Source organism: Oryctolagus cuniculus, chromosome 15, assembly GCF_964237555.1.
Source record: "Oryctolagus cuniculus chromosome 15, mOryCun1.1, whole genome shotgun sequence".
Taxonomy (NCBI): domain Eukaryota; kingdom Metazoa; phylum Chordata; class Mammalia; order Lagomorpha; family Leporidae; genus Oryctolagus; species Oryctolagus cuniculus.
This window is the reverse complement of record NC_091446.1, coordinates 11,043,438-11,069,511: the sequence shown is the minus strand read 5'-3', so window position 1 is coordinate 11,069,511 and position 26,074 is coordinate 11,043,438. Positions and strand designations below refer to the sequence as shown.

The 26,074-nt window shown below is 55.1% G+C and overlaps 1 protein-coding gene across 1 annotated transcript; it reads left to right on the top strand.

Annotated features, from left to right (window-relative positions):
- The first annotated feature begins 389 nt into the window (after positions 1 to 389).
- On the top strand, positions 390 to 24,658 carry BAG3 (BAG cochaperone 3). The gene is made up of 4 exons (XM_002718689.5): positions 390 to 858; positions 16,566 to 16,895; positions 18,995 to 19,396; positions 23,312 to 24,658. Exons 1-4 carry the CDS (start codon positions 673 to 675, stop codon positions 24,125 to 24,127), a joined length of 1,734 nt encoding a protein of 577 aa, XP_002718735.2. The 5' UTR covers positions 390 to 672; the 3' UTR covers positions 24,128 to 24,658.
- The last annotated feature ends 1,416 nt before the right edge of the window (positions 24,659 to 26,074 follow it).

Below are 26,074 nucleotides of genomic sequence, written 5' to 3'. Positions count from 1 at the left end.
CAACCTCTCTTCCTCAGGTTTCCGAAGGCAAGCAAGTGAGTCTCCATGTTCTCCCCGCCCGCGTTGTGGAGCCAGAGGAGAGCTCGGGGCATCCCTGGAAAAGGCGCGCGGGGCTCCCCGAGGACCGGGATCTGGACAGCCGCGGCGGCGATGGCGGCGGGGTGGCCGGCTTCCCCGAGCTTAATTAAAGATGCCTTCCTTGCGTGGTCGCGGAGGCGGCGCAGCGGGCGCCGGCGCGGGCTCCAGGGCCCCAGAGCGCAGAAAAGCGGCGCGAGCGCGGGAGCCGCCCACGCGCGGCGGGGTCGCCCGGGACGGCCCTCGGGACCGAGCTCCGCCCCAGCGGCCGGCCGAGGCCCCGCCCCGCGCGCCACGCCCCTCGCCGATGACTCAGGGCGGAGCTCCGCGTCGGCCCGCGCCGCCAACTTCTCCGGATGGGGCCAGAAGTTTCTAGCCGGCCAGTTGCTGCCTCCCTCTCTCTCCTCCTTCCCCTTTGGCAGCGAGGAGGCTATTTCCAGACACTTCCAGCCCTCTCCGGCCACGTCACCCTCGCCTTTAATTCATAAAGGTCCCCGGCGCCGGCTTCCAGGACACGTCGGCGGCGCGCAGGGCTCTCCTCCGGCCGCGGCCCACACAGCGACGGTGCGCCCCGAGGCCCGAGACCCCGCGCCCGGCATGAGCGCCGCCACCCACTCGCCCGTGGTGCAGATGGCGTCCGGCAACGGCGCCGCCGACCGCGACCCGCTGCCCCCCGGCTGGGAGATCAAGGTCGACCCGCAGACGGGCTGGCCCTTCTTCGTGGACCACAACAGCCGCACCACGACGTGGAACGACCCGCGCGTGTCCCCCGAGGGCCCCAAGGTGAGCCGCCGGGCCCGCGGCCCGAAAGGGACGGCGAGCGGCGGCGGGGAGCAGGCCGAGGACGGCCGCCCCGGACGCGGACACCGGCCCCCACGCGCCTCTCCCGGCCCAGTCGCCTCCCGGGACCCGCCCTTGGCCGGCGTCGGGGCTAACGCGGTTCCCCGGGGCGCCCGGGCGCGTTCAGCGGGGACGGGGGGCAGCGCAGTGAGCCGGCGTTCGGGGAGCGGTCAGCCCCGGAGGCCTGTGCGGCCGGCTCGGCCTCGCGTCCCGAGGCCGGGGGTTCGCCCCGCGTGGGCGACGGTCCCCTCTCTGCGTTTCTTGACTCCACTCCCCGCTCCCGGGGGTCTCGAGTCTTTTTCCTGGAATCCGCTGTGCCCTCTGGTGCGACCCGTGGGGAGGAAAAGCCAGGTGCTGCCTTCCTAGGCAGCCGCTGGAGAGAAGGAGGGAGAGAATTTTCCTTGTTATGGTATTCAGATACTCCGCACTTGCTTCCAGTCCACAAATAACCGATGAGCGAGCCTCGAGGGTGGCAGGTGTATGCCTCCCCTACGCATGTGCGGGGAGGTGTGCGCCCTCCCCCTCAGCGGAGAGGGGGAGGAAATAGGAGATTGGGAACGGGTTTGTTCGTTAGAAGACGATAATTGACTTTACTGCTTGTTCAGTTTTCTGTGAATCTGAACGTTTTCAAGATTAAAAGCTTGGGAAAATACATACACTTAAAAAGAGAGTGAATGAGTCCAGGCACAATAAATGCAGTAAAGAGCTGGTAAGTTATTTTGAAGACTTCTAAACTCGCCCCATCATAAATGCTTTATAAACCATTATTTTGGAAGAAAGACATGTATTGTCTGCCTTATTTTTTTGTTCTTAAAAATATTAACAAAATTCTGGTACCCAACAGGGAGATAGTGTACATTCAGCAGTTGTACATTTACAAGAAATTAATTGTATATTCCTGAAAATTGATGTAAGAGGCTGTAATTAACTGGGAAGGGCATAATTACATATACCTTTGTGTGTGTCTGTTCAGCCCTTTATTGGGTGAAGCTTACATTATTTTCAGGCCAGCCCCCTTTCTGGAGATCCAGACCCTTAGGGTGGGACCCTGTTCTTGCTCTTAGACCACAGGTAGCCACAGGCGGGCAGAATCTGCAGGCACTGTGTCTCCAGTGAAGATCAAGTTTGAACATACTGGTTGCCAGCACTATGTTTTCAACTTGAAACTTACCCAGCAAGTTGTGATCTTCTGTACCCACTGCCGGATAGGGTTAGGCTGTGGTTTCATAAACCTTTATAAGGAGGGAAAAACAGGTTGAGCTACTATTATCCTTCTCAACAAATAGAAAATAATAACTAAGTCAGAAGTCCAGCACTGGAAAAGTTGATCTGAATAGGAAACAACCAGAATGCTAAAGTTGAGACATCTTCCAGGATCATTTGGTTCAGCCTCTTTTCAGTTGATAAACCCAACAAGTTCATGTGTTTTTTGAAGGTCATGCAGCTAATTCCAAAAGCAAGGAGAGAGCTCGGTGGGAAGGCCTACTAAGAGGCAGTGTGGATCCGTTGGGAAGAAGTCAGAAGTAGCTTGAATTGTTATGAAACTGACGCATGCGGGCTGGAATTCTTGATTACGCGATTATCTTTGTGTCCTCTCTGTTATGGGGTCACTGACCTCTACCGTGTGTGTTTGCTTGGATTCTGATGGCTCAACGTGATCAACTCAAGAGGAGTTTTCTTAACCAAATTAGCAGCTTGGATTTGTCCGTGCAGCAGCGGGAGAACACCAGCACTCAGCCCATGCAGTGTTGGGGCCTCATTATTTCAGACCTGCGCTTTGATATCGGGGTGACTCACTCAGTTTCACTTACATTAGGTACACCGTACTCCAGACTAAATATGGTGGAAATGCCTTCCATCCAATTTTACATTAAAAACTGGGTTCTTGGGGTCGGTGTTGTGGCGTAGCAGGTGACACTGGTGTCTCATGGGCACTGATTCGAGACCCAGCTGCTACACTTCCAATCCAGCTCCTAGCTAGTGTGGCTGGAAAAGCAGCAGAGTGGCCCAAGTGCCTGGGCCTCTGCACCCGTGTGGGAGACCCCGAGGAAGCCTCTGGCTCTTGTCTCAAGTCTGGCCCAGCCCCGGCTTTGGTGGCCATTTCAGGAGTAAACCAGCAGATCTCTCTTTTTCTCCTTCTCTATAATTCTGCCTTTCAAGTAAATAAAAAAAAATCTTAAAAAAAAAAAAAAATGGATTCCTGAAAAGGGACATGGCCTGAAGGGCTGATTTTGGCAGAGGTGAGCTGAGCTTCCGGGAGCTCCCTCACGTTCAGGTGGAAGTGCTGTCGGTGAGGATATGAGCATGAGGGGAGGGCTTCCTGGGGAGGACTCTGCTGTGAGATGTTTACAGTCTCAGCGTGGAAAAGACTGGAGCCGGTGTTTTATTTAGCCTTATTCCCTTCTCAGTTGGTCCAGTGCACTCTCCGGAAGTGGTTGGAGCAGGTCTTTTATCCTGGTTTTTACGGAGGAGCAAGTGAGCACAGGAGGTTGATTTCTGTACACTCGGGCTTCCCTCCAGTCTTCTGGCAAGTTCCTACCAGTCCAGGCCCCTCCCCGACAGAGAGGTTGGCGTTCACTTTGGAGTCAGGAGATGCACACTTCCTGCAAGGCCACTCCCCCTGGCTTGCTGCCCTGCATAAACTGTGCAGTTCCTTCCTCCCTGGCAGGAGAGGGGCTCTGCTCCCAAGGGAGCAGGGCTGCTTCGGCTCTGGATCTTGGGGACCCCCAGGCTGACAGTGTGCAGGGGGACCTTTTAAGATCACAGATTTCAGTTGTGTTTCTTCCCCCTGTTGAATCTGAATTGCTCAGTGTGGAGGCCAGAAAGGTTTTCTGGTCCTTCTGACTGTGCCCTGCTGGCACTGGGAACCCCCAGTGGCCGATGGTGCCCTCTGCAAGAGGGGGACTTGGCTGGAATCCCCCAAGTGACGTGGCCTTCACGTCTTCCCGCAGAGTGCTGCCTTCGCTGCCACTTTCCTTTGCAGCAGACTCTGCTGGGGCCTGGCCTGGGCCTCTCCTCGGAAGAGTGTAAATGCAGTGTCACAGCCTCTGTAGAGGGGCAGCGCAGGGTGGGTGGTGGTCAGACCTGGGCGGGCCCAGGTCCTCCTGTCCCTCTGTGTTGCCCACCCAGCAGAGTCTCGCCACCAGGCTGTGACGGATGGCGCCCAGGTGCCGTGAGAGGCGGAAACGGCTTTCTGTTATGACTGAACTAGACCCATTTGCTCTTCAGGTTCCGTAGAGCCTCCCACATGGTCTCAAAGATGAGCTCATTTTGCTGTTTCCCCGTGGATAGCAAGCTGCTGTGCCCCTAGCAGAAGCAAAAAGCAGTCAGGAAGTGAGTGGCCTTCTCCCCTCACGTGTGTGGAGAGCTGGAGTGCTGGCTGCACAGACTTGGGACAGGAGAGGGACTGCCAGGAGCTTGGCAGTGCGGCTCCTGTAAGACACTCACGTTCCCCTCAAAGAACAGCCTGCACCGCTGAGAGTGTTATTTGTCCCGTTTTGTGGTTGATTTGCCCTTAATGAGAGTTGCGTCCGACCTCGGAAATAACGCTTAGACACCTTGCATAGGACAAGCGGGGGCCGCGGGGGCCTCCGGTACTGACAGATCTGCCATCACAGTCGCCCGGGGACTTCTCTGGCCCTTCTGCCTCCCGTTGTCCTGAATCAGGTCTGCACCCCCAGTCTGCTTCTGCGTCAGAACTTACGCAGCCGGCCTTTGGAGGGAAGGTTCCAGATCCCTTCCTTTTGCAGCTGCAGAAATGGATCTCTCTCTCCCACTTGGCACTTGTGGTACCCTGCGGAGTATCTGGTGTTACCTAATCTCCCTGTGCTTTTATGAAGGTATCTTTGGGGTGCTGGCAGTGTTGCAGGAAGCCAGGTAGCTTGCAAAAGCTTAATGAGAAAGATTTTCTTTAGCGAGGACTGAATAGGGTAGATATTTTTGGGGGTCTGTTAGCATGTTTAGATATACATGCCAGGTGTGGGTGTGGGCTTCTACCACCCTTCTCCCTCTAAATCCTCAGTTCAGCTCTCTGTAACAAACTATTAAGTGTGATCTGTGTATGAGAAAACAGGGGCTGGACCTGGCCTATGGCAAAACAGATAGACTTGATAACTTTAGCCCCATTGGCTTCTGCACAGTGATGGGTAGGTTTGCCCTCGGGGGGGGGGGGGTCTGGCTGCTTCTGCCTCAACCCCAGGCAGTAAACAACCCTGAACCCACCTCTGTACCCTTGATCAGAAGTGTGGGCCCACTTCCCACTTCCTGAGCTCGAGTCTGGAGGCAGGAGATGGACCAGTGTCTTCTTCACCTGCTCATTCGTGCTGTCTGAGGTTTGCTGGGTGCCGCTACGTGCAAGTCACGGTGTGGAACAGCAAGAGGCCTGCTCTGGCCCTTCGTGCCATTCTCCATGAAGCATGTCCTGCCTCTCCGCAGTCGGAGGAAGCCGTACCCACTCTGGACTCCATATTACTTTAATTTTCCCAAGGTTAGCACTTTCCTGCTTTCCGCGGGGTCATTTCCCTGTTGAGAGTTCGGAGGCAGGCAGAGCCTGTCCCAGTCTGGGTTCCTAGTGGGGTGCACATGCTCTGAGCTAGTGGGTCTGTGCAGAGCAGTGAGGCCTGGGCCTGGCCCCTCCAGTGTCCAGACTGATACAGAACCCTGGCCTCAGCAAGTGTAAGGTGTGTGTGTATCACTGGGGCCTCCTATTGCAGCTTCAGCACCGTCCAGGGCTTCCAGATGTACCCCGGAGGCGACTCCTTTTGAGCACTCTCTGAAAAGGCCGTTTCTACACAGTGACTTCAGTGTTGATTCCAGGTGTGCATCCTTGGGGGTCTTAGAGAAACCCCCACTTTTGATTTGGGGGGTGGAAAGATCCCCTCTCTGTCCAGTCGTTCACTCCTCAGATGTCTGCAATGACTGGGGCTGAGTTGGGGCTGAAGCCAGGAACTCAATCCAGGTCTCCCAGGTTGGTGGCAGGAACCCAGGTGAGCCGTCAGTGCTGCATTCCAGGGCCTGCATTGACCGGAAGGTGGAGTCGGGAGCCAGAGCTGGGAACTGAACCCAGGCCCTCTGTAAGGCACAGGTATCTTTGAGCTTTCTGTTTCTGCCAGTGAGTCAGCATCTTTTAAAAAAAATACTTTTAAATTCGAGAGGCAGACAGAATGTGCTCCTATCTGCTGGCCCACTCCCTAAAACCTACAACAGTGGCGAGGGTGCATGGCAGCAGGGAGAAGCCACAAGTCCTCCAGGGTAGCCAGGACCTAAGTACTTGAGCCATTACTGTTGCCTGCCAGAGTCTGCATTAACAGGAAGCTGGAATTGTGAGCTGGAGCTGGGACTTGAACCCAGGTAGCTGATGTGGGACACGGGTATCTTAACCTGTGCCAAACATCAGCCCAACGCAGCATCTTAGAACAAGTCTGCTGGGCCGGCGCTGTGGCTCACTAGGCTAATCCTCTGCCTTGCGGCACCAGCACCCTGGGTTCTAGTCCAGGTCGGGGCGCTGGATTCTGTCCCAGTTGCCCCTCTTCCAGGCCAGCTCTCTGCTGTGGCCAGGGAGTGCAGTGGAGGATGGCCCAAGTGCTTGGGCCCTGCACCCCATGGGAGACCAGGATAAATACCTGGCTCCTGCCATCGGATCAGCGCGGTGCACCGGCTGCGGCGGCCATTGGAGGGTGAACCAACGGCAAAGGAAGACCTTTCTCTCTGTCTCCTCTCTCTCTCTCACTGTCCACTCTGCCTGTCAAAAAAAAAAAAAAAAAAAAAAAAAAAAGAACAAGTCTGCTGAAGAGGTTAGGATCCCACAGCTGCTGAGAGCAGGCCCAGCACTGGGCAAGGAGACTTTCTTCTGTGTGGCTGGCACTAAGATTAGACAGCATAGTCATGAAGCCTCTTATTCATGTCAATTCAGAAAAGCCCAGAATCGCAGATTGCTCTCTGCCTGCGTCAGAAGCCTGCAAACAGCTCAGCTACCCAGGAGCTGCCAGCACGGAGCCGTCCGTGCCCTAGTGAACCGCGGTGAGACTCGCCACTGAGAATTCCTTAGCATCCTGTTGGAACAGTCCTTTCCTGTTGCAAAATAACTTCCTCTCTTCATTAAAGTAGGATTATAGAGTTTTCTAAGTTATTTAAAAAGTGCTCCCTGCACACCGAACAAATGAATGGCTTAAAAATCCAAACAGTGGGAGGTGGATATGCAGGAGAGAAAGCAGCCACTTCCTGATTGGTGCCACAGGCCCGCAGGGCCGCCCACCTGCCAGTTGAGCAGGGTCCTCTCTGTGTGGAGCCCTGGTCTGGCTGTGCCTGGGGGACCCATGCAGCACCGGGGTCTCAGTGACTCACGGCTGCGCTGAGTGCCTCCACTCAGTGCTGGCTCTGCCGGGCCGATGACTCATCACGGAGCCCTGGCTCCCTCGCCCAGAGCCTTCTCCGGACTGAATGTTCCAGGTCTGAGCTTCAGCCCAGCGCCGCCAGGGCCGAGAAACACTTCCCTCCTGCTGCGTCCTGCCCCCGGAAGATGAAAGGTTTTGGGGACACATGAATGTTGCCACAGTGTACAGGTGTGACAGGAATAGTGAAGGGGTAGCCGGCGCCCAGCCTTCACCGCCAGACGAACGTAGACTCTAGACATCCTTGGTAATCTCCTTGCCAGAGCTCAGTGATGCACTCTGTAAAATGGGCCTATCAGCAGTCCCTGCTGGGAGGATCGAGGGAGATGGTACGAGCGAGGGGCCACAGGTTGGGATCCCTGGAGACCCTGGCAGCCTCTCCTGAGGAGTAGAAGCTCGTGGGCAGGTGTGTGGCTTCCCGCACAGCAGGCCGATCTGATCTTTCTCAGGCCTGGTGTCTCCTCCTCAGAAGCTAGGCCTCCCCTTGTCTCTGTACCGAATTGAGCTGTCGCTGCCCAGTGTCTGGGTGGCCTTCAGTGGGAGCCCCGTGCCGGGGCTTCCTGAGCCCTTGAGCACAGAATGTGGATGGGCAGTGATGTGGGACACAGCACAGCGGCCAGATGCAGGCTCCCGGGCCCTGTAGTCGCTGTGCCGGCCCCAGCCTCACGAGCCCGCGACTCGTGTCCGGAGCTGGGCTGTGGCGTTGTGTTTCCTGTGTTGTGCTGTGTGGAGCGCTGGTTACTCCCCATTTCCACTGGCAGGGGGAGAGACAGGGACGCGTTCTGTCTCCGCCACACCTGCACAGCCCTAAGAGCAGTGCCAGGCAGCACCTGGGTGCGCAGGCCGTGGTGGGCAAAGCCCAGTCACCTAGTGAGTAGCCATCGTCTGCACAGCTGCTGTGGACCCAGCTGTGCGGGGCAGCGGCGTCCCCAGGGCTGGAAGGAGGGGTGAGTGTGTGATGGGCACCGCCTTCCTGAGGGGGAAGGAGTGCTGTGAGGAACTGCGTAGGACAGGGCGCAGGGCCCCAGCGGACTCCCCTCAGCCCGAGGGTCTCCCCTCAGCTGCAGTGGACAAACCAAGGGTTTCCATTTGGAAAAGTGTTTTATAGGAGATGCATATTCGCGGGTGCCGTGCACACTAACGCTGATGCACACTTGCACGGCTGGCGGCTGGCGGGCGGGATGGCCCGTGCTTGGTCGGTGTGTTCGTGTCACGTGTCAGGATGGCTCAAGTCCCTGAAAAGCCATGGAAATGGACCAAACGTGAGGTCCCTTTGCCTAGGCCCTTGAAATTCAGACAGAGTTTGCTTCCTGGTATGGAAGTGTCAGGTACTTTTCCATCTGTGATTCCTGGCTTTAGATTGATTAAAGCAGGTGGCTCTGTGCTTTTTTTTTTTTTTTTTCCTGTCTGAAGAGGAAATAGGTAGGTTTGTGTGTATGTTGGAGGGGGGAGGGTTAAGATTTATTTTCAAGGCAGATTTAAAGAGACAGATCTTCTCTCTGCTGGTCCACTCACAGATGACCACAGTGGCTGGGACTGACTCAGGCCGAAGGAGCCAGGAACTCCATTTGGGTCTCCCATGTGGGTGGCAGGGGCCCAAGTGAAGCAGCCGGGACTCAACCCAGGGCCCATAGGGATGCCGGCATCATAGCAGTGGCTTAACCCACTGCGCCATAGTGCCAGCACCAGGAGGCATGTAGTTAATTTTTCCTGAATCCACGAGTTCAAAAGCAAGCTGTCCCTCACGTGGGGTTCTCAGCCTGGCTGTGCACTGCCACGTGTACCTGGGCCCCCTCCCAGCTCCCACACATATCTGCTGGTGCAGTCCTTGAGGGAGGGCTCCAGGGGTGGGAGGCACTGGGGAGGCCGGGTGTGGGCTGTGAGCTGTGGATGCTGCCCCCGGCACAGGAAGTGCCCAGCAGCTGCTGACGGCCGTGCTTGGCCTGGGGACCACTTGTGTGCCCTGGGGAGGGACGGTGGGGGTGTGGAGGAGACCCAGCAGGTGGTGTGCTCTCAGCCAGTCTTTCCTGGGCGGGAGCCTGGCGTGGCTTTCTCCCTCGGTCTTGAGATTTGCGCTCCAAGCCACAGTCGGTGCAGCATGGCAGCAGTCTCTGAGCTGTCCCCTTGCCCTGAGCAGCAGCAGCCTGGGGCCTAGAGCAGATTCTTGGCTGTGGTTGCACCAGGTTGTGAAACTTTAGGTTCGGCTCTCAGCTGGAAAGATGGCACTCTCGTCAGTGCTCTTCAGTCGCTCAGCTGGAGGGGCTTCTTAACCCCCTTGATGAGAGCCATTCAGGAGTCGGGCTCTGGAAACAGCGGGACCGGCCGAGAGAAGCGGGCCCGTCAGTAGCTGGGATCAAGGACGGCTGTGGAGCGGGGAGGCCCAGAGCTCCCAGGCACTTTCCTCTGCCCTTTTCTCTCTAAGCCTGGCAGGAAGCCTTGGGAAGCGTGGGGAGTTTTACGGCTGGGGAGACGGTCTTCAGAGCTGGGAGCTCTGCCCAGGGCCTCGCAGCTGGGAACCCCAGGAGGAGTTGGAACCTGGGGTGGCCGGCGCAGGCCAGGCCTCATCCTGGTTCTGCCCTGTTTGCTTGGACCCCTTCGCAAAGAGAAGCAGAGTTGTTTTCAGTTCCTAAGTGGAAACACGCAAGGACCCCATCTCCTAATTCTAGGACAAAATGTGTGTATTTTAGTAACAGGGCAAGCCTCCTGTCACCTGCGGTTCCCAGAGCTGTGTTTAGCACAGACCTCTTGTCCTACCAGGAGTCTCAGGGGTACAGTCAGTGGACTTTGGTGGACTGTGGACTGAGCTTATTACTCAGAGTTTGGGCCCAGGCCATCTGGGCAGTGGTTAAGATGTCTGTGCTGCGTATTGGAGTACTTGGGTTTGGTACCCAGCTCTGGCTTCTGACTTAAACTCTCAGTCAATACAGACCCTGGGAGGCAACAGGTGATGGCTCAATCTGTTGGGTCCTTGCCACCTGCATGGAAGACCTGGGTTGAGGTTTCAGCTTCAGCCCTAGCCCAGCCCTGGTTGTTATGGGCATTTGAGGAGTAAACCAGCAGATGGGAGCTCTCTGCCTCCCAAGTAAATAAAGTGTATCTATATATCAAGAATTTGTCTGTGACATGCCCACAACAGTTCTGTGGGTGATGAGAGAGACCCAGACCCAATGTCAGTCTTGTGGGAACTGAAGGATTTGAGTTTGGCTACAGGAATGCAAATGGCTGTTTACTTATCTATCAAATCAGTAATAGTACTGAATTCCTGATGTGGCTTGTCACACCAACGTTTTGTCCAGGCCTTGCAGCTCATGTCTCTGTTTACTCTTTGGAAAGAAGCTGTGTGTTTGTGTGCCTGCTTCCTCCTTGGTAGAGGTGAGCCCAGCCACCTGACCTTGACCCAGGTCCAGCTTGATGTGTTAGTAAAACTCAGTACCTGACCCATGTGAAAGCTCTTCTGGCCCTAAACCCAGTGAGCAGACCTGGCCTACTTCACACTCCAGGGCTGTGAAGGTGGGAAGTGCTGTGGGGCAGCCCTGGGGTTCTGTCGCTGTCACCTGTGGTTCAGACTATGGTGATGGTGGCTGTAGTTTGTAGGTGTTGAGCTCACTTTTTTCAGAGTTGTATCACAGAGCCGGGACTGGGGACTCGCCCAGCTGTGGGTGGGTGAAGGTCGCTCCCACCAATGTGTGAAGTGTGTGTGTCCCGCATACACCTAGCAGGGCCCATGAGCTGCTGTTTCCAGCCTGCCTTTGGGGCACAAAGATTGCTTTGGGGAGCAAGGTGCAGCAGCTTCCTCCTCTGAATTTGCCACGTGGTTCTTTGGGGTACCTAGAGTTCCATGATTGGAGGGACCTTCCCATCCCGCTCTCGCAGTCCCCGGCTTTCTAGGGCTTGGAGGGTGCCGTAGGGTATATTTCCTGTGTGCCCCATTGCTCCCTGTAGGAGCAGATCACTGCTTTGTAGATCATTTCTGGGCCTCTCCTTCAGTTAATAAATCTCAGGAGGCCGGCGCCGTGGCTCACTAGGCTAATCCTCCACCTGCGGCGCCGGCACACCGGGTTCTAGTCCAGGTCGAGGCACCGGATTCTTTCCCGGTTGCTCCTCTTCCAGGCCAGCTCTCTGTTGTGGCCCGGGAGTGCAGTGGAGGATGGCCCAAGTGCTTGGGCCCTGCACTCCATGGGAGACCAGGAGAAGTACCTGGCTCCTGCCATCAGATCAGTGCGGTGCGCCGGCTGCCGCGCGCTGGCTGCGGCGGCCACTGGAGGGTGAACCAACGACAAAGGAAGACCTTTCTCTCTGTCTCTCTCTCTCACTGTCCACTCTGCCTGTCAAAAAATAAATAAATAAATAAATCTCAGGAAAGAGGGGCTGCAGGCTGCTTCTGTCACACATGTAGGGCAAAACCAGGGTGTCCTGGTCGTCCCCTGGTGCTCAGTGACTAGAAACTGAGCATGCTGTTAACAACAGACAAGCTCATCAGCTCACCCCAGTCAGAACTTGACCTCAGGCTTTCTGCAGTAGTATCGTCTACTTGGCTCCCCAGGGCTCATTTTCCCTGCTCTTTATCCTAGCCTTCTCATGGGTTGTTGGATGCCCCCAGGACACACCTGAGCCGGTTTTAATGAACCAGTTGGTTGTATGAATGAATATAGTGAGCTAAGCAGTGACTGTCAGGCCCTTGGCTCTTACTTCCTGCTTGGATTTTGTGTACATTTCTGATGCCTTTACCCCAGGATAAGGACGGAGAGCTGAGCTGCAGACAGGCCAAGGCCACGGTGAGACAGTGAAGACGTGTGGCCCCGTGCTCCAGCCCCTGTCATGTGATCACACAGTCTCCCTACTTGTCCCCAACCTCGAGGAGGTGGCTTCCCAGGACCCCACTGAAGCCAGCGCTGAAAGAGGCTTGCATCACCAAGGCTGTCTCTGGATGTGGGCTTGAACTTGAGAACACGGCTTGGTGGACTGAAGAGCCATGTTTTGTAGGGGAATTATAAATATTACACATTATTCTTTTCATTGACAAATCTTTTTTTAAACTAGAATGTTTTGAGAGCAGTGTAGAGGATAAAAGGGCAGTTCACGCTTCCAGGTGGTGCTTTTTACTCGCGTGGGAGACCCGTAGGAAGTCCTGGCTTCCTCCTGGCCATCGTGGCCATTTGGGGAGTGAACCAGTGCATGGAAGATCGATCTCTCTCCCCAGTTCTGCCTTTCAAATAAATACAGAAATTTTTTTGTTTTTTTTAAGAAAAGGCCTTCCATCTTCTGGTTCACTCCCCAAATGGCTGCAACAGATGGGAGTGGGCCAGGATGAAGTGAGATGCCTGGGACTCCATTCGGGTCTCCCATATGTGTGCAAGGACCCATAGACTTGGGCTGTCCTCTGCTGCTTTCCCAGGTGCATTAACAGGGAACTGGATTGGAAGTGGAGCAGCAGCCTGGACTTGAAGTGGGGCCCAAATGGGATGCTGGTGTTGCAGGCAGCAGCTTAACCCCTGCACTGCATTACCAGCCTTTGGCACTTCTTATAGATGCAGTTTTTTTTTTTTTTTTAATAATTTTTTTTTTTTTTGACAGGCAGAGTGGACAGTGAGAGAGAGAGACAGAGAGAAAGATCTTCCTTTGTCGTTGGTTCACCCTCCAATGGCCGCCGCAGCCGGCGCGCTGCGGCCGGCGCACCGCGCTGATCCGATGGCAGGAGCCAGGAGCCAGGTGCTTTTCCTGGTCTCCCATGGGGTGCAGGGCCCAAGCACCTGGGCCATCCTCCACTGCACTCCCTGGCCACAGCAGAGGGCTGGCCTGGAAGAGGGGCAACCGGGACAGAATCCGGCGCCCCGACCGGGACTAGAACCCGGTGTGCCGGCGCTGCTAGGCGGAGGATTAGCCTAGTGAGCTGCGGCGCCGGCCATAGATGCAGTTTTTTAATTAAATGGCCCAAGTGGATTATTAATTCACACAGACCCAGGGATGCAGATTCAGTTGGCAGACAGCAGCCTCTGGCCATCCTTACTTGTCTTACCCACCTCTGCCTGCCCCCCTGAGCAGCCGACAGTGGCATCCAGCAGAGAGCCCGTGCTCACAGTGTCAGTGGCAGCCCCCGCCTTCACTTCTCCTGGGAGAACTGCCAGCCGCTCGGGACGCTTTCTCCGCGAGCGTGTCTTCCTTGGTCAGCTCCGCCCTCCCCTCCTCGCTCTCATCCCTAGTGTGCCCTGCTTTCTCCTTCCTGTCCCTCCCATCTTGCTGAGGCTCTCTGGCTGTGCTGGAACTCTAAAGGACAGAGGATAGGGGTCTTTGCTTCCAGCGTGGCCCCTGGTCCCCAGCCTCATCTTCTGCAATTCAGTGCCTGCCAAGGCCCCACTTCCAGCTGTCTCTGACCCCACCATCCCCACCTACTGTGATCACGGTCTTTCCTCCCCCGACCCAGACGTGGCACTGATGGGGACCCAGGCTGAAACCTGTGCTGCCATAGCCTCGTCTCCCTCCCTCACTTCCTCCCCCCCCCCCCTTTTTTTAAAGATTTATTTGAAAGACAGTTATAGAGAGCCAGAGTAGAGCCAGAGAGAAAGAAAGGTCTTCCATTCCATTGGTTCACTCCCCAAATTACCGCAACGGCCAGAGTTGAGCTGATCCAAAGCCAGGAGCCAGGAGCTTCTTCCTGGTCTCCCACGTGGGTGCAGAGGCCCAAGAACTTGGGCCATCTTCTGCTGCTTTCCCAGGCCACAGCAGAGAGCTGGATTGGAAGAGGAGCAGCCAGGACTCACACTGGCTCCCATATGGGATGTCGGGACTGCAGGCTGGGGCTTTAACCACTGTCTGGCCCCTCTCTTGTCTCTTAAAGTTGAGGTACAGAATATGGTCAGTAAGATACAGATAAGGCCAGCTTCCTGGACACAGGGGCTTTCTCCAGGTAGAGCCGAGAGCTCAGCCAGGCCTAGCTAAGGATTCTAGGGGGTGGCAGTGTCGGGACTACAGAGAAGGTATTATTGGACAGGTTTTCACAGGAGCACACCCATTTCCTGCCCCCAGAAGACAGAACCTCAGAAGGTTCTTTCAGACCCCTGTCTGGCCATGTCCTCTCCTCTGGGGTGACCACCATTTGACTTGTGTCACTGTTGATTGTCCTTCACCTTGGTTCCGCTGCCGTGCCCCCGTCCCCCTGCCCCCCCCCCCAGTCTGACAGGCACTGTCTTGTGCCTATGTAGGGGGAGCTCCTGTTTGTCGCAGGCCCCTGCGTCCCTTCTCATGGGTCTTACAAAACCTCACTGCAGCTCTGCAGGCTCAGTGTTGCTGGCTCCCATCCAGGCTGGTTCCACCCTTGAAAGCCCCATCTCCCCCGTACCTCAGGCCTCTTTATATTTGCCCCAGGCACCCTTAACCCATCTTCTAAGCTCCTTGTTGCAAGAGAGGGTGCCTTGCTGGTTTGGTGAGCCCGAGAGACCCACCAGCACGTGGTGAAGGCGTCCTGACTGCTGGGCTCTGGAGTGTGCAGTGTCTGGGGAGAAGCAGTGAGCCTGCAGGCAGCCCGCAGAGATGACATCGCACGGCCGTGCAGGCCGAGATTGCAGCTGGAAGGAAGTGGGGGTGGGCTGGGGGTGGACGGCACTCCGGGAGGGCGTGTTGTGGCTCTCGGCGGAGCAGCCGAAGCTTTCTCAGCACCTCCAGCCTGCTGCCTTTTACTGCCTGTCCCACGGCAGGAACTGGGTTCCGAATCTGACGTCCAGACCCACTGCCTGCTCTTGGGTGACCTGAGAGTTAAGCAGGCTAAAATAATGCTGCCGCCCTGAGCACGTGGCTATTCTAATCTGAGACTGCCTGCCTGCCTGTGTCCCCAAGGACAGGGCGACACCCTTGCCTTTTCTGTGTGCTGGACGCCCGCCCTAGGCAGGGTCTCAGCGGGATTGCAGTTAGTGTTGTCTGCACTCAGAATGCAGAGCAGCCCTTGTTGTCTGTCTCGCTTTTGGTGGATTTTGCGCCAGTGGGACTTGTACTGTGCAAGCTTAGATTCCCCACGTGTGCTTGCCATTCAGCAAGACTCCTCCTACAGGAAGGGCTCAGGGGTCTGTGCACTGGGATGTGTACGGATGACACAGATCAGTGCCCTTCCCCCACCCCGTGAAAGGAGCCCTAGTCCAAGGGGTCAGGGCTTCATTGCACAGCCTCTGTGTGCTGAGAGATGGCAGTGCCCAGTGACCCACCGGCCTTGTCTGAAATAAGATCTTTCCCTGCGGAGCATCTGGAACGCGGCCTTCTCAAGGGTCCCAAAATAGCCAGGCCACTGAAGGGAGACTGCGAGAGAGGACGGAAGAGGGGGTCCCCAGCCGCCGCTCGCAAGAGTGGGCCCTGTAATGCTAGAGGAGACTGACTCGGGGGCCTGGGCTGAGGTCCACAAGGAAGCCTGCAACGGGCAGGGGCGGGGCAGAGAGACCGATGTGGGCAAGGGGGGCTTTACAGCCGCGGAGCAGGGTGTGGCCCTGGACAGAAAGTGACTAAGGGGAAGTCAGGGTCAGAGAGATTCTGGCCAAACCTACCTAACAGGATTCTTGCTGCAGCCGGGCCTGTGGCGTGAGCAGACCCTGGAGGCTGAGGAAGTGGATCAGATATCCAGGGTGGGGCACTCTGGCTAAACCAACTGAGCAGGGTTCTTCTGCTAAAACTGGATCTTACAGGGGAATGCGCTGATGGGCCTAGGAGAAGAAGGTTCTGAAATCTGAAATAAAGTTTGAGCAAAGAATCCTTGTGGAAGCCGAGCTCAGGGAATCCCCAGATGCTTCCCCTCCCGGCTGGCCCTGCCTTTCTGGTTGTTCCTGACCATATCGCTGCAGGGGCAGCGCCTGTGCCACCCCACTTCTCTGCAAAGACTTCCCAACTGTGTTCTGTGTTTGTGTTTGGACTGGAAATCTAGGAGGTGATCTTTTATTAATTTTTTTTTGCTATACATTGGTGGTGGTTGCAGCTGGACCCTGCTTCCAAGGGCCCACCTTCTGGTCTGGATCTCTGAAGATCTGGGGACAGTCGGCTGCTCTCATTCACTGCTGTCAGTTTGGGAATTGGGAACTCGCTGTGCTCCACAGCTACCCTGGCTCACCTCTCTCCTGATGCCCCCAGACAGCAGTAGAGCTGGTGGCAGAGGCAGGGGGCTGGGCGCGTCCCAGCTGACACTCTGGGGTGCAGAGCACTCTGGGAGATCACGCTCTCGATGCCACAGTTGCCTTCTCGCAGCGTTTTCTTACCAGTTTCTAACCCATCTGTGTTTCTTCCCTTTAGGAGACTCCATCCTCAGCCAATGGGCCCTCGCGGGAGGGTGCCAGGCTGCTGCCCGCTAGGGAGGGCCACCCTGTGTACCCCCAGCTCCGACCAGGCTACATTCCCATCCCCGTCCTCCACGAAGGCGCTGAGAACCGGCAGCCGCACACTTTCCACGTCTATTCCCAGCCTGGGGCACAGCGATTCCGAACCGAGGCAGCCGCCGCTGCGCCGCAGAGGTCCCAGTCACCTCTGCGGGCTGTGCCGGATGCCACGCAGCCAGAGAAACAACAGTGTGCACAGGCGGTGGCAGCTGCGGCAGCCCAGCCCCCAGTCTCCCATGGACCTGAGGTAAGAGAGGCCTGGCCCTAGGCCAGGCGCCTGTTAATGAGCAGGGCATCTATCTGGGCCTGGCTGGCGGCGGCGGAGGTCACCCAGCAAGGACAGGTTGTTGGCCGCACGTCAGCCCCAGCGTTGTGTGAACGTGCACGGAGCTGGAAGTTGCCGAGCTGGGACTGGACACTCGGGCTCTGGCTCCAAGCTGGGGCCCCCCTTTCACACAGGGCTTTCTAGTTCCAAAGCACAGAGAGGTGCTTGTCCATGGTGCTTGGTGCTCAGGAGTGGATCCTAAGCCCTCGGAGCTGTGCTGTTAGGAAACCGAGACCACATCCCAGCCCTCCCGGCTTCGCACTGGCTGAAACAGGAAATCCAGAACAAGGAGTCAGGGACGCGTCGATAGCAGATTGGGTTTCGCTCCTGAAGCCAAATACTTCAGGGCATGTTGATGGATTGAGGGCATTAATAGCTCAAACCTGGCTTCCTCTGTCTCAGCTGAAACCCGCGGCCCAGGGACCCTGCAGGATTCATTCTCCGGGCCGCAGCTCATCCCCTTGTGTCTGCAGCATTCATTGTTCCCAAGCACACATCCTCGTTTCCTGTCTGCTTCCAGAGTGGTGGGTGCTCGGCTCCCCCACCTGCAGGAGGGTGAGAGGTCACGTTGACAGGGGTCCTGAGAGCCCTCCTGCCTTTCCCAGGACTGAGATCTGTAAAGTGCCCCACCAGTCAGAGAAATCTTAGCAAATGCAGCCTGACTAGGGGAATCGTCTTCCTCCATCTCTAGGTGATTAGAGGTAGCTCGGGAGGGGAAGGGCCTGATGTGCCACGCGCCACACCGGGGACAGCCGTGGCGCCCAGGTGCTCAGCTGAGCTTGGAGAGAAGAGGTTAAGGGATGGGACGGGGGTGGGGTAGAGACAGTAACTGCAGGGAGCCGAGTGCCTCCTGTGTAGCTGTTGTGGCTGAGGCACTTGCACAGCTGATTTCATTTCCATCTTCAGAACGCCCCGTGAGAGCAGTGAATCTTGTTCCATAGTTAGGGAGAAGTTTGGCCTCCCGTGGAGGCTCAGAAAGCCACAGAGCTCTTAAGGATTTGAACCCAGGCCTCTTGACTGTGGGGAGCAACTGGGAGCAACTCGGACTAGACTAAGTTACTGGAATTAAGACTTATTCTATGCATCTGCTCTCCCACAATATGGCGCTGGGAGAGGAGGAAACAGCTTCTACGCAGCTGCCTCCAGTTCAACTAATAAACAGCAGGACCTGCTCCTGATTGGAGGAGAGCAGCGTACTCGGCGTGTGGGTAGCAGAGTTGGGATTGGTGGAAGAGGACTATAAAGGAGGAGAGAGACAACATGCACCAGGAACATCTATCTGAAGGAACACCTGTGCAGCCCCCGAGAGAGCCAGCCGGCGGTGTGCCGCTCCCCGCGGAAGTGGGGAAAGTGGCTAGGGGGAACTGCCCTTCCACGGAGGTGGAAGGGACGGTAGCCAACCCAGGAAGAACCAGCAGCAAACCCGGGGAGGGCCGAGCAGACCAAAGAACAATGCAGGGTCCTGTGTTGTTCTTCCACGAAGAGGGGGAGCGACACTTGACTCTGGACTCTGGAGCTCTTTTTTTTTTTTTTTTTTTTTTTTTTTTTTTTTTTTTAAGATTTATTAATTTGGAAGTCAAAGTTACAGAGACGCAGAGGCAGAGAGAGAGAGAGGTCTTCCATCTACTGGTTCACTCCCCGCTTGGCCATAATGGCCAGAGCTGTGCTGATCTGAAGCCAGGAGCCAGGAGCTTCTTCCAGGTCCCCACATAGGTGCAGGCTTGGGCCATCTTCTGCTTTCCCAGGCCATAGCAGAGGGCTGGATCGGAAGTGGAGCAGCTGGGACTTGAACCAACACCCATGTGGGATGCCAGCACTGTAGGTGGCGGCTTTACCTGCTACACTACTGTGCTGGCCCGAGCTCTAAGTCTTAACCCTAGGTTCTGGAAATGGAGCTGTCTGCCGAAGGGAGGTGTTAGACGGTGTGTTTCCCTGAGCAGGTGCACAACGGAGGGCCTGGTTGGAGTGCCGGGCTGGGGGTCGTTCACAGGGTCACACCGTCTCCCCTTTGTCTCTTGCAGCGGTCCCAGTCTCCTGCTGCCTCCGACTGCTCATCCTCGTCGTCCTCCGCCAGCCTGCCCTCCTCTGGCAGGAGCAGCCTGGGCAGTCACCAGCTGCCCCGGGGCTACATCCCCATCCCGGTGATACACGAGCAGAACATCACCCGGCCAGTGGCCCAGCCCTCCTTCCACCAAGCCCAGAAGACCCACTACCCTGCTCAGCAGGGTGAATACCAGACCCACCAGCCAGTGTACCACAAGATCCAGGGGGATGACTGGGAGCACCGACCCCTGCGGGCCCCGTCCCCATTCAGATCGCCTGCACGGGGTGCGTCCAGCCGGGAGGGCTCGCCAGCCAGAAGCAGCACACCAGTGCTCTCGCAGTCGCCCATCCGTGTGCACACTGTGGTGGACAGGCCTCAGGTATGGCACGTTCATGGTCAGCAGCTGGGTGTCTCTCCAGGGACTGGGAGCGCTGAGCAGGTGCCCAGGGTTCCTCCAGCTCTGCAAGCCCATTCTGCTCCTTCCCACCTCTGCCTTTGCCCAGGCTGATGCCCCTCCCTGAATGTCCACGCACTCCAAGTCCTCCCCCCAGGGAATGAGCTGGTCGTGTCTTCCACGAAGCCTGTTCATCTTCTCAGTGCCTCTGGGAATCCCCTAGGTCCAGAACGTAATCATTCCGTGTGTTTTAATTCTTCAGCTCAGCTCTGAGCCTGACCAGAAGAGCTTGTCTCAAATCTTGCAGCAGGGCACCACGGGGCCTGGCCAAGGAGAAGGCCAGCTTCAGGAATGGGAAACCTGACCCGGTCAAGGTCATGGCACAGGCCTGCTCTTCCTTCACTGGAGATGGCAGGTGCTGGTTCCTGGAGGAGTTCAGTTATAGCTGCTTGGAGCACCTTGAACAGAGCACCCGCCTTTCAAAGTTTCTTTTTTATTTGGAAGTGAATTTAATTTTACCAGAAAGTCTTCAGACTCCTACAGAGGAAGCCCGTAAACCTCCACCCAGACTCGCGGTCACGCTGTGCTTGGCTTTGTCATTTCTTCTCTCTGTAGATAACCACATATGTGGGGACTTCCAAAAGTTCATGGAAACATGGAATAAAAAGATGAGTTTTTAAAAATTTTTAGAAAAAGATTATTTATTTGAAATGTAGAGCTACAGAGAGGCAGAGAGAGGTCTTTCATCTGCTGGTTCACTCTCTAAATGGCTGCAGTGGGCAGAGCTGGGCCAGTCCGAAGCTAGGAACCAGGAGCTTCTTGCAGGTCTACCATGTGGGTGCAGGGGTCCAAGCACTTGGGCCATCCTCTACTGCTTTCCCAGGCCATAAGCAGGGAGCTGGATCAGAAGTGGAGCAGCCAGGGCTGGAATCAGCACCCATATGGGATGCCGGCACTGCAGGTGGAGGATTTACCCACTGCGCCATAGTGCTGGCTCCAAAAGATCAGTTTATTCTGGAATATTTTGAAATCCACACGTAATTTTTCTATAATGCATTTCCATGAAGTTTTGGAGACCTCTTTATATGCAAATTTCAAAGATTTTCATAAGGAAGAGATATTCTCATTCCTAAGCACGTGGAATCTTGGATCAGGAAATTTAGCATTCTCGCAGTGTTGTTTGCCTGTACAGAGTCTGTTTTCAGCCTCCCTTCCCGCAGTCCTCCGTGTTCCAGGATGCAGGCCAGGATCATGAGCTCTGCGTTTAGAGGTCACTTCCCTGCGGGCTCTCGGTCTGGAACAGTTCCTCGGCTCTTCTTTGCTTTCATGACCTTGATGTTATTTGAAGAGTGCAGGCCACAGAACGCTGTCTCCTGCATGTTTCTAAAGTGACTTTTTTTCTTTTCTTTTTTTTTTTTTTTTTAAGATTTACTTATTTTACTTGAAAGACAGTGTTAGAGGGAGAGACAGAGAGACCTTCCATCAGCTGGTTCACTTGCCAAATGGCCACAGTGGCTGGAGCTGGGTCAGACTGAAGCCAGGAGCCAGGAGCTTCTTCCGGTCTCCCACATGGGTGCAGCGACCCAAGCCTTGGCCATCCTCTGCTGCTTGCTCAGGTGCATTATCAGGAAACAGGATTTGAAGTGGAGCAGCTGCAGATAGAACCAGCACCCAATGGAGTGCTAGCACTGCAGGCTGCAACTTAACCCACTACACACAGAGCGGGCCCCTAAAGTAGCTTCTTACACACCATTATTGTGTAACCCAAAGAGGCCATGGGGTTGCCTCAGGAGCAGTAAGGACCGGAGTTGGAGATATCTGGAGTGATAGAAAAGGCTTTTGTTTGTTTATTTGGTCTTGGTTTTTGTTTGTTTTAAAGATTTTTTTTTTATTTGAAAGGCAAAATGACCGAGAAGGAGACACAGAGAAAGATCTTCTATCTGCCGGTTCACTTCCCAAATGGGATTGGGCCAGACCCAAGCCAGGAGCCTGGAACTCCATCCAGGTCTCCCAGGCGGGTGGCAGAGACCCATTGTCTGCTGCTGTCCTAGCTGCCTTAGCAGGGAGCCGGATAGGAAGCAGAGCGGCCAGGCTGGGCCACAAATGGCAGTCTGATAAGGGGCGCCGGTGACGTAGGCGGCGGCTTACCCTGCTGTACCGCATCGCGAGCCCTGTCACAGCAGGTCTGATGGAAAAGCAGGTTCCGGGGCGACTGCCGAGTCACACTGGCTCCTGCAGGTCAGGAGCACCCACTGAGTGGTGGTGGCATCCTCACGGCATAATTGGTGAACAGTTCTCAACCCTGTTGTCACTGCCATCAGCTTTGTTCGTGGTGACCTTTCTTTTTAAAAAAAAATTTTATTTGCAAGGCAGAGTTAGAGAGAGGTCTTCTGTCTGCTGGTTCACTGCCCAAGTGGCCACAATGGCTGGAACTGGAATGATCTGAAACCAGGAGCCAGGAGCTTCTTCTGGGTCTCCCACGTGGGTGCAGGGGCCCAAGTATTTGGGCCATCTTCTGCTTTCTCAGGCTATTAGGGAGCTGGATCAGAAGTAGAGCAGCTGGGACTCGAACCAGTGCCTGTATGGGATGCTGGTGCTGCAGGCAGGGGCTTAACCTACTGCACCAGAGCACCAGCCCCTCGGTGACCTTTCTAGAGTTTTGTTCCAGGATCCCTTTTTGGAGGCCTTGAAGGATTTGACCTAATAACATATGGTAGGATTTAATATTAGAAATTGGGTGTACTTTAGAAATAGTACAGTCTGACTTTCATTGCCAAGTTGATTAGATTAGGGAGCATGAGACTTAGGGGAGATTTTAGATATTCATTTATATGCTAGAAGAACCAAGGTGTTTCTGATCGGAGCATAACTCATCATTTTCCTTCCTTTATTTATTTTTAAGATTTATATATTTATTTGAAAGAGTTACACACACACACACACACGCACAGAGGAGGGCTTTCCATCCGCTGGTTCACTCCCCAGTTTGCTGCAACTGTGCCAATCTGAAGCCAGGCGCTTCCCCCGGGTCTCCCATGTGGGTGTAGGGGCCCAAGGACTTGGGCCATCTTCCACTGCTTTCCCAGGCCATAGCAGAGAGAGCTGGATCGGAAGTGGAGCAGCTGGGTCTCAAACCCGCGCCCATATGGGATGCCAGCACTTCAGGCCAGGGGGTTAACCCACTGCGCCACAGCGCCAGCCCCAAGCTCATCATTTTAAAAAATGGCTCTTGCCGACAGTCTCGAGGAGAGACCACAGCCGGAGTCAGCATGGGAGGCGTTGCTGAGTGTGAGGTTCAGGCATGAGTATGCCTAAGCAGAATTCTCACGGAGTTGACGACCGTGAGTATCTTGTTTGTTGAAAAAAATTAATAAATAAATACACCAGGAACCACTATCCTGGCTGAAACTATTAGGCTGTCATAGCTTTAACAAAAAGAAGGCCTGCACCCCACTCCCCCATGAGTGGGCTGCGTTTGGCATAAGGAGTGGGGGCCAGGCCTGTGGCGCCAGCTGCCTCACCCGATGGTCAGAGCCACTCAGCACTCTGTTATCAGCAAAGTCGGCTCAGCAGTCAGCAAGAGGCTTTGCTATTTCATTTTTGAACATCATCTTGGTTTTCTTTTCACTGCTGTTTGAACACTGTCTACAGAGAGATTCTATGAGAGGTAACACAAGCAGCCCAAGGTGGTTCCCAGAAGCCTAACAAATGGTTTGGTTTCCTACATGATTAACGGCATATTTTGGTTTTGTACCAGCTGTTGGTTGACTTTAGACTCTCTCAATTAACCTAAAAAAAAGCCATTGCCCATTTTTCTGACTGGCACTGGCTGCACCCAGCCGCCCGGGACGTTCTGCCAGGGGTTGAACCTGCCTTTGTGTCCTCTCTTCTTTTTCACAGCCGCCCATGGCCCAGCGAGAATCTCCACCTGCTCCCCAACCTGACAGCAAGCCAGAAAGTAAGGCAGGCCCGGCAGGACCAGATCTCCTTCCCGGACACATCCCAATCCAAGTGATCCGCAAGGAGGCAGATTCCAAACCTGCTTCCCCAAAGCCGCCCCCTCCCTCTGAGAAAGTGGAGGCAAAGGTGCCCTCTGCTCCAGTCTCCTGTCCTCCTCCCATTCCCGCCCCCGCTGCTGTCCCCTCTCCCCCCAAGAATGTGGCTGCGGAAGAGAAGGCAGCACCCAGCCCCACCCCTGCCGACGCACCAGCCCCCAAGCCGGGAGAAGCTGAGGCCCCCCCGAAACACCCAGGTGTGCTGAAGGTGGAAGCCATCCTGGAGAAGGTGCAAGGGCTGGAGCAGGCTGTGGACAACTTCGAAGGCAAGAAGACCGACAAGAAGTACCTGATGATTGAAGAGTATCTGACCAAAGAGCTGCTGGCCCTGGATTCCGTGGACCCGGAGGGACGAGCTGATGTGCGCCAGGCCAGGAGAGACGGTGTCAGGAAGGTCCAGACCATCTTGGAAAAACTCGAACAGAAAGCAATCGATGTCCCAGGTCAAGTCCAGGTTTATGAACTCCAGCCCAGCAACCTTGAACCTGATCGGCCACTGCAAGAAATCATGGAGATGGCCGCAGACAAGGGGAAGAAAAGTGCCGGAAATGAAGACCCCCAGACTGAAACCCAGCAGGCAGAAGCCAAAGAAGGAACCACTGCAGACCCCAGTGGCACGACGGACCCAGCTGGGAGCCAGGGGAGCCCAGCGACAGCGTAGTCTCCGCTGAGTGGGGTCAGGCTGGAGACGTGGACTGGGTTGTGTGCTCTGGGGATTTTAAGTTGCATGCATTTCAGGGACTTTCAGTCAGTTTGTTTTTGTTATTTGTAGCCGCTTGGTACGCAGTAACTTGGGTGGAGGCACAACACACTAATACAAGGGCTGAAGGGAAGACGATGCTTCTCTTCTGTAGCCTTGTTCTGTACGAAGAAAGAAGCTGCTTGTTTAACCCCATTGCTTGTTTTGGGGCCCTCTGCATGGGCACCACGCCAGCTGTGGTCACTGTCTTCCTTTAGCTCTGGACTGAAGGCGTTGTTGGGGGTAGATGGGGAGCTGATTTCCCATCACGTAAGCATAACTCACTTCTCAGAAATGTTGCCATTTTTGTTTTAATGGGATGATTTTCTTCATCTCAGTAGTTCAAGTATCTAACTTTAGATAGAGTAAATGTGTAAGGAGCCATATCTGTAAGTTGAATGACTTTATGCTACATTTTAAAAAAGGAAAATAAAGTAGTAACACAACTCACAATATTTTATTTATTATTTATTTTGTGGTTTCTAAATCTTGGGAAAGAGCAGCAGCCCTGAGACCCTGTCCCCGCCTGCAGAGCTAGTGGCAGGGCTTCTGCAGGCCTGGTCTGGGGTCGTGGTGTCTATAGCCAGCTCGTAAATGTGGTCTCAGATGAGAGCTGGGCTCTGGGAAGACACAGGGCTGTGGACTCAGGTAGCAGGTGTATGCCTGCTGCCCCTTCAGACAGCCCCAGCCAACAGCAAAGGTGGCACTGGGCAACAGTTTGTGCCCACCTGGCCTTAGGCCTTGCCATGGGGCTGAGCTGGGTCAGAAGTGCTCAGAGAAGTCCGTCCCCACCATTGCCAAAGTGTTTAATGGAGTCCAGGTCACTGGGAGGGGGATGTAGGCTCTAGGAGTCTTTGGGTCCTCTTTATCTGAGTCACCAAACCAGACTGGGACCAGGTCTGCCCAGGTTGGGTTCCCAGAAGCCTCGGGTTACGGGCCAGCTGCACACACTCCACTGGGTAACACAAATCCTTTTTTTAAAAGATATTTATCTGGAAGGCAGAGACAGAGATCTCCCACCTGCTGATTCACTCGTCAAATGGCCACAATATCCAGGGCTGAGCCAGGCAGAAGCCAGGAGCCCAGGAGTCAGTCTGGGTCTTCGGGTAGGTGGCAGGGACCCAAGTACCTGCTGCTTCCAGGGTGTGAATTAACAAGCAGCTGGGATCAGAGACTGGAGTGGAGATTCAGACACAGGCACTCCCACAGGGATGTGGGCATCCCCAGAGGCATCCTAACGTCTGCCCCACGTGCGCGCCCCAAGATTCTGTGCCAGTGTGTTTTGGAGCTTGGAAAGAGCCAGGGTTCCCAGAAGGCGGAGGTGTGCTCGATTTTTATTTTTCAGTTGTTTTCCAAATAAAGTGAGGAGAGAAAAGCTCAAGACCCTGGGGCTGCATGAGCCGGCTGACTTAGGAGCCCCCAGCTGAATTCCTCATGGCTGTATTGAGTTTAATCTTGGTGCCTGACGGTGCCGCACAAAAATACACCGTGGTGTGCTTGCCACTCAGCGTGCTGAGGAAGGTTGACGTCATGCGGTGGGCGTCTGCCAGCATGGTTCCTGGGTGAACTCACGGGGAGTACAAGCCGACATGCCACTGACTGCAGAAACTCCCAACATGTAAGTAGGAAAAAAACCAGGGGACTATTTTTAAAATGGACCAAAGATAATTCAACCACTTTTCGGGATGTGGGCCTCCATTCTCAGCCGACCGCTGCATTAACCCTTGGGTGGTTACTGAATTAGGTGGACAGTATTTTTTATCACTGATTGACTTAAGTAGCTCTTTGTGTAGTTAGTTTTTTTTTTCTTTTTTTTAATTTTTAAGATTTTTTTTTTTTAAAGGCAGAGTTACAGAGGGGGAGAGACAG

Bases quoted from the DNA above. Each gene is read 5' to 3' on its own strand.
- BAG3 (XM_002718689.5), top strand. From the start codon at position 673: ATGAGCGCCGCCACCCACTCGCCCGTGGTGCAGATGGCGTCCGGCAAC. The intron at 859-16,565 runs GTGAGCCGCCGG...TCTTCCCTTTAG, and splicing joins TGTCCCCCGAGGGCCCCAAG to GAGACTCCATCCTCAGCCAA. The intron at 16,896-18,994 runs GTAAGAGAGGCC...TGTCTCTTGCAG, and splicing joins CAGTCTCCCATGGACCTGAG to CGGTCCCAGTCTCCTGCTGC.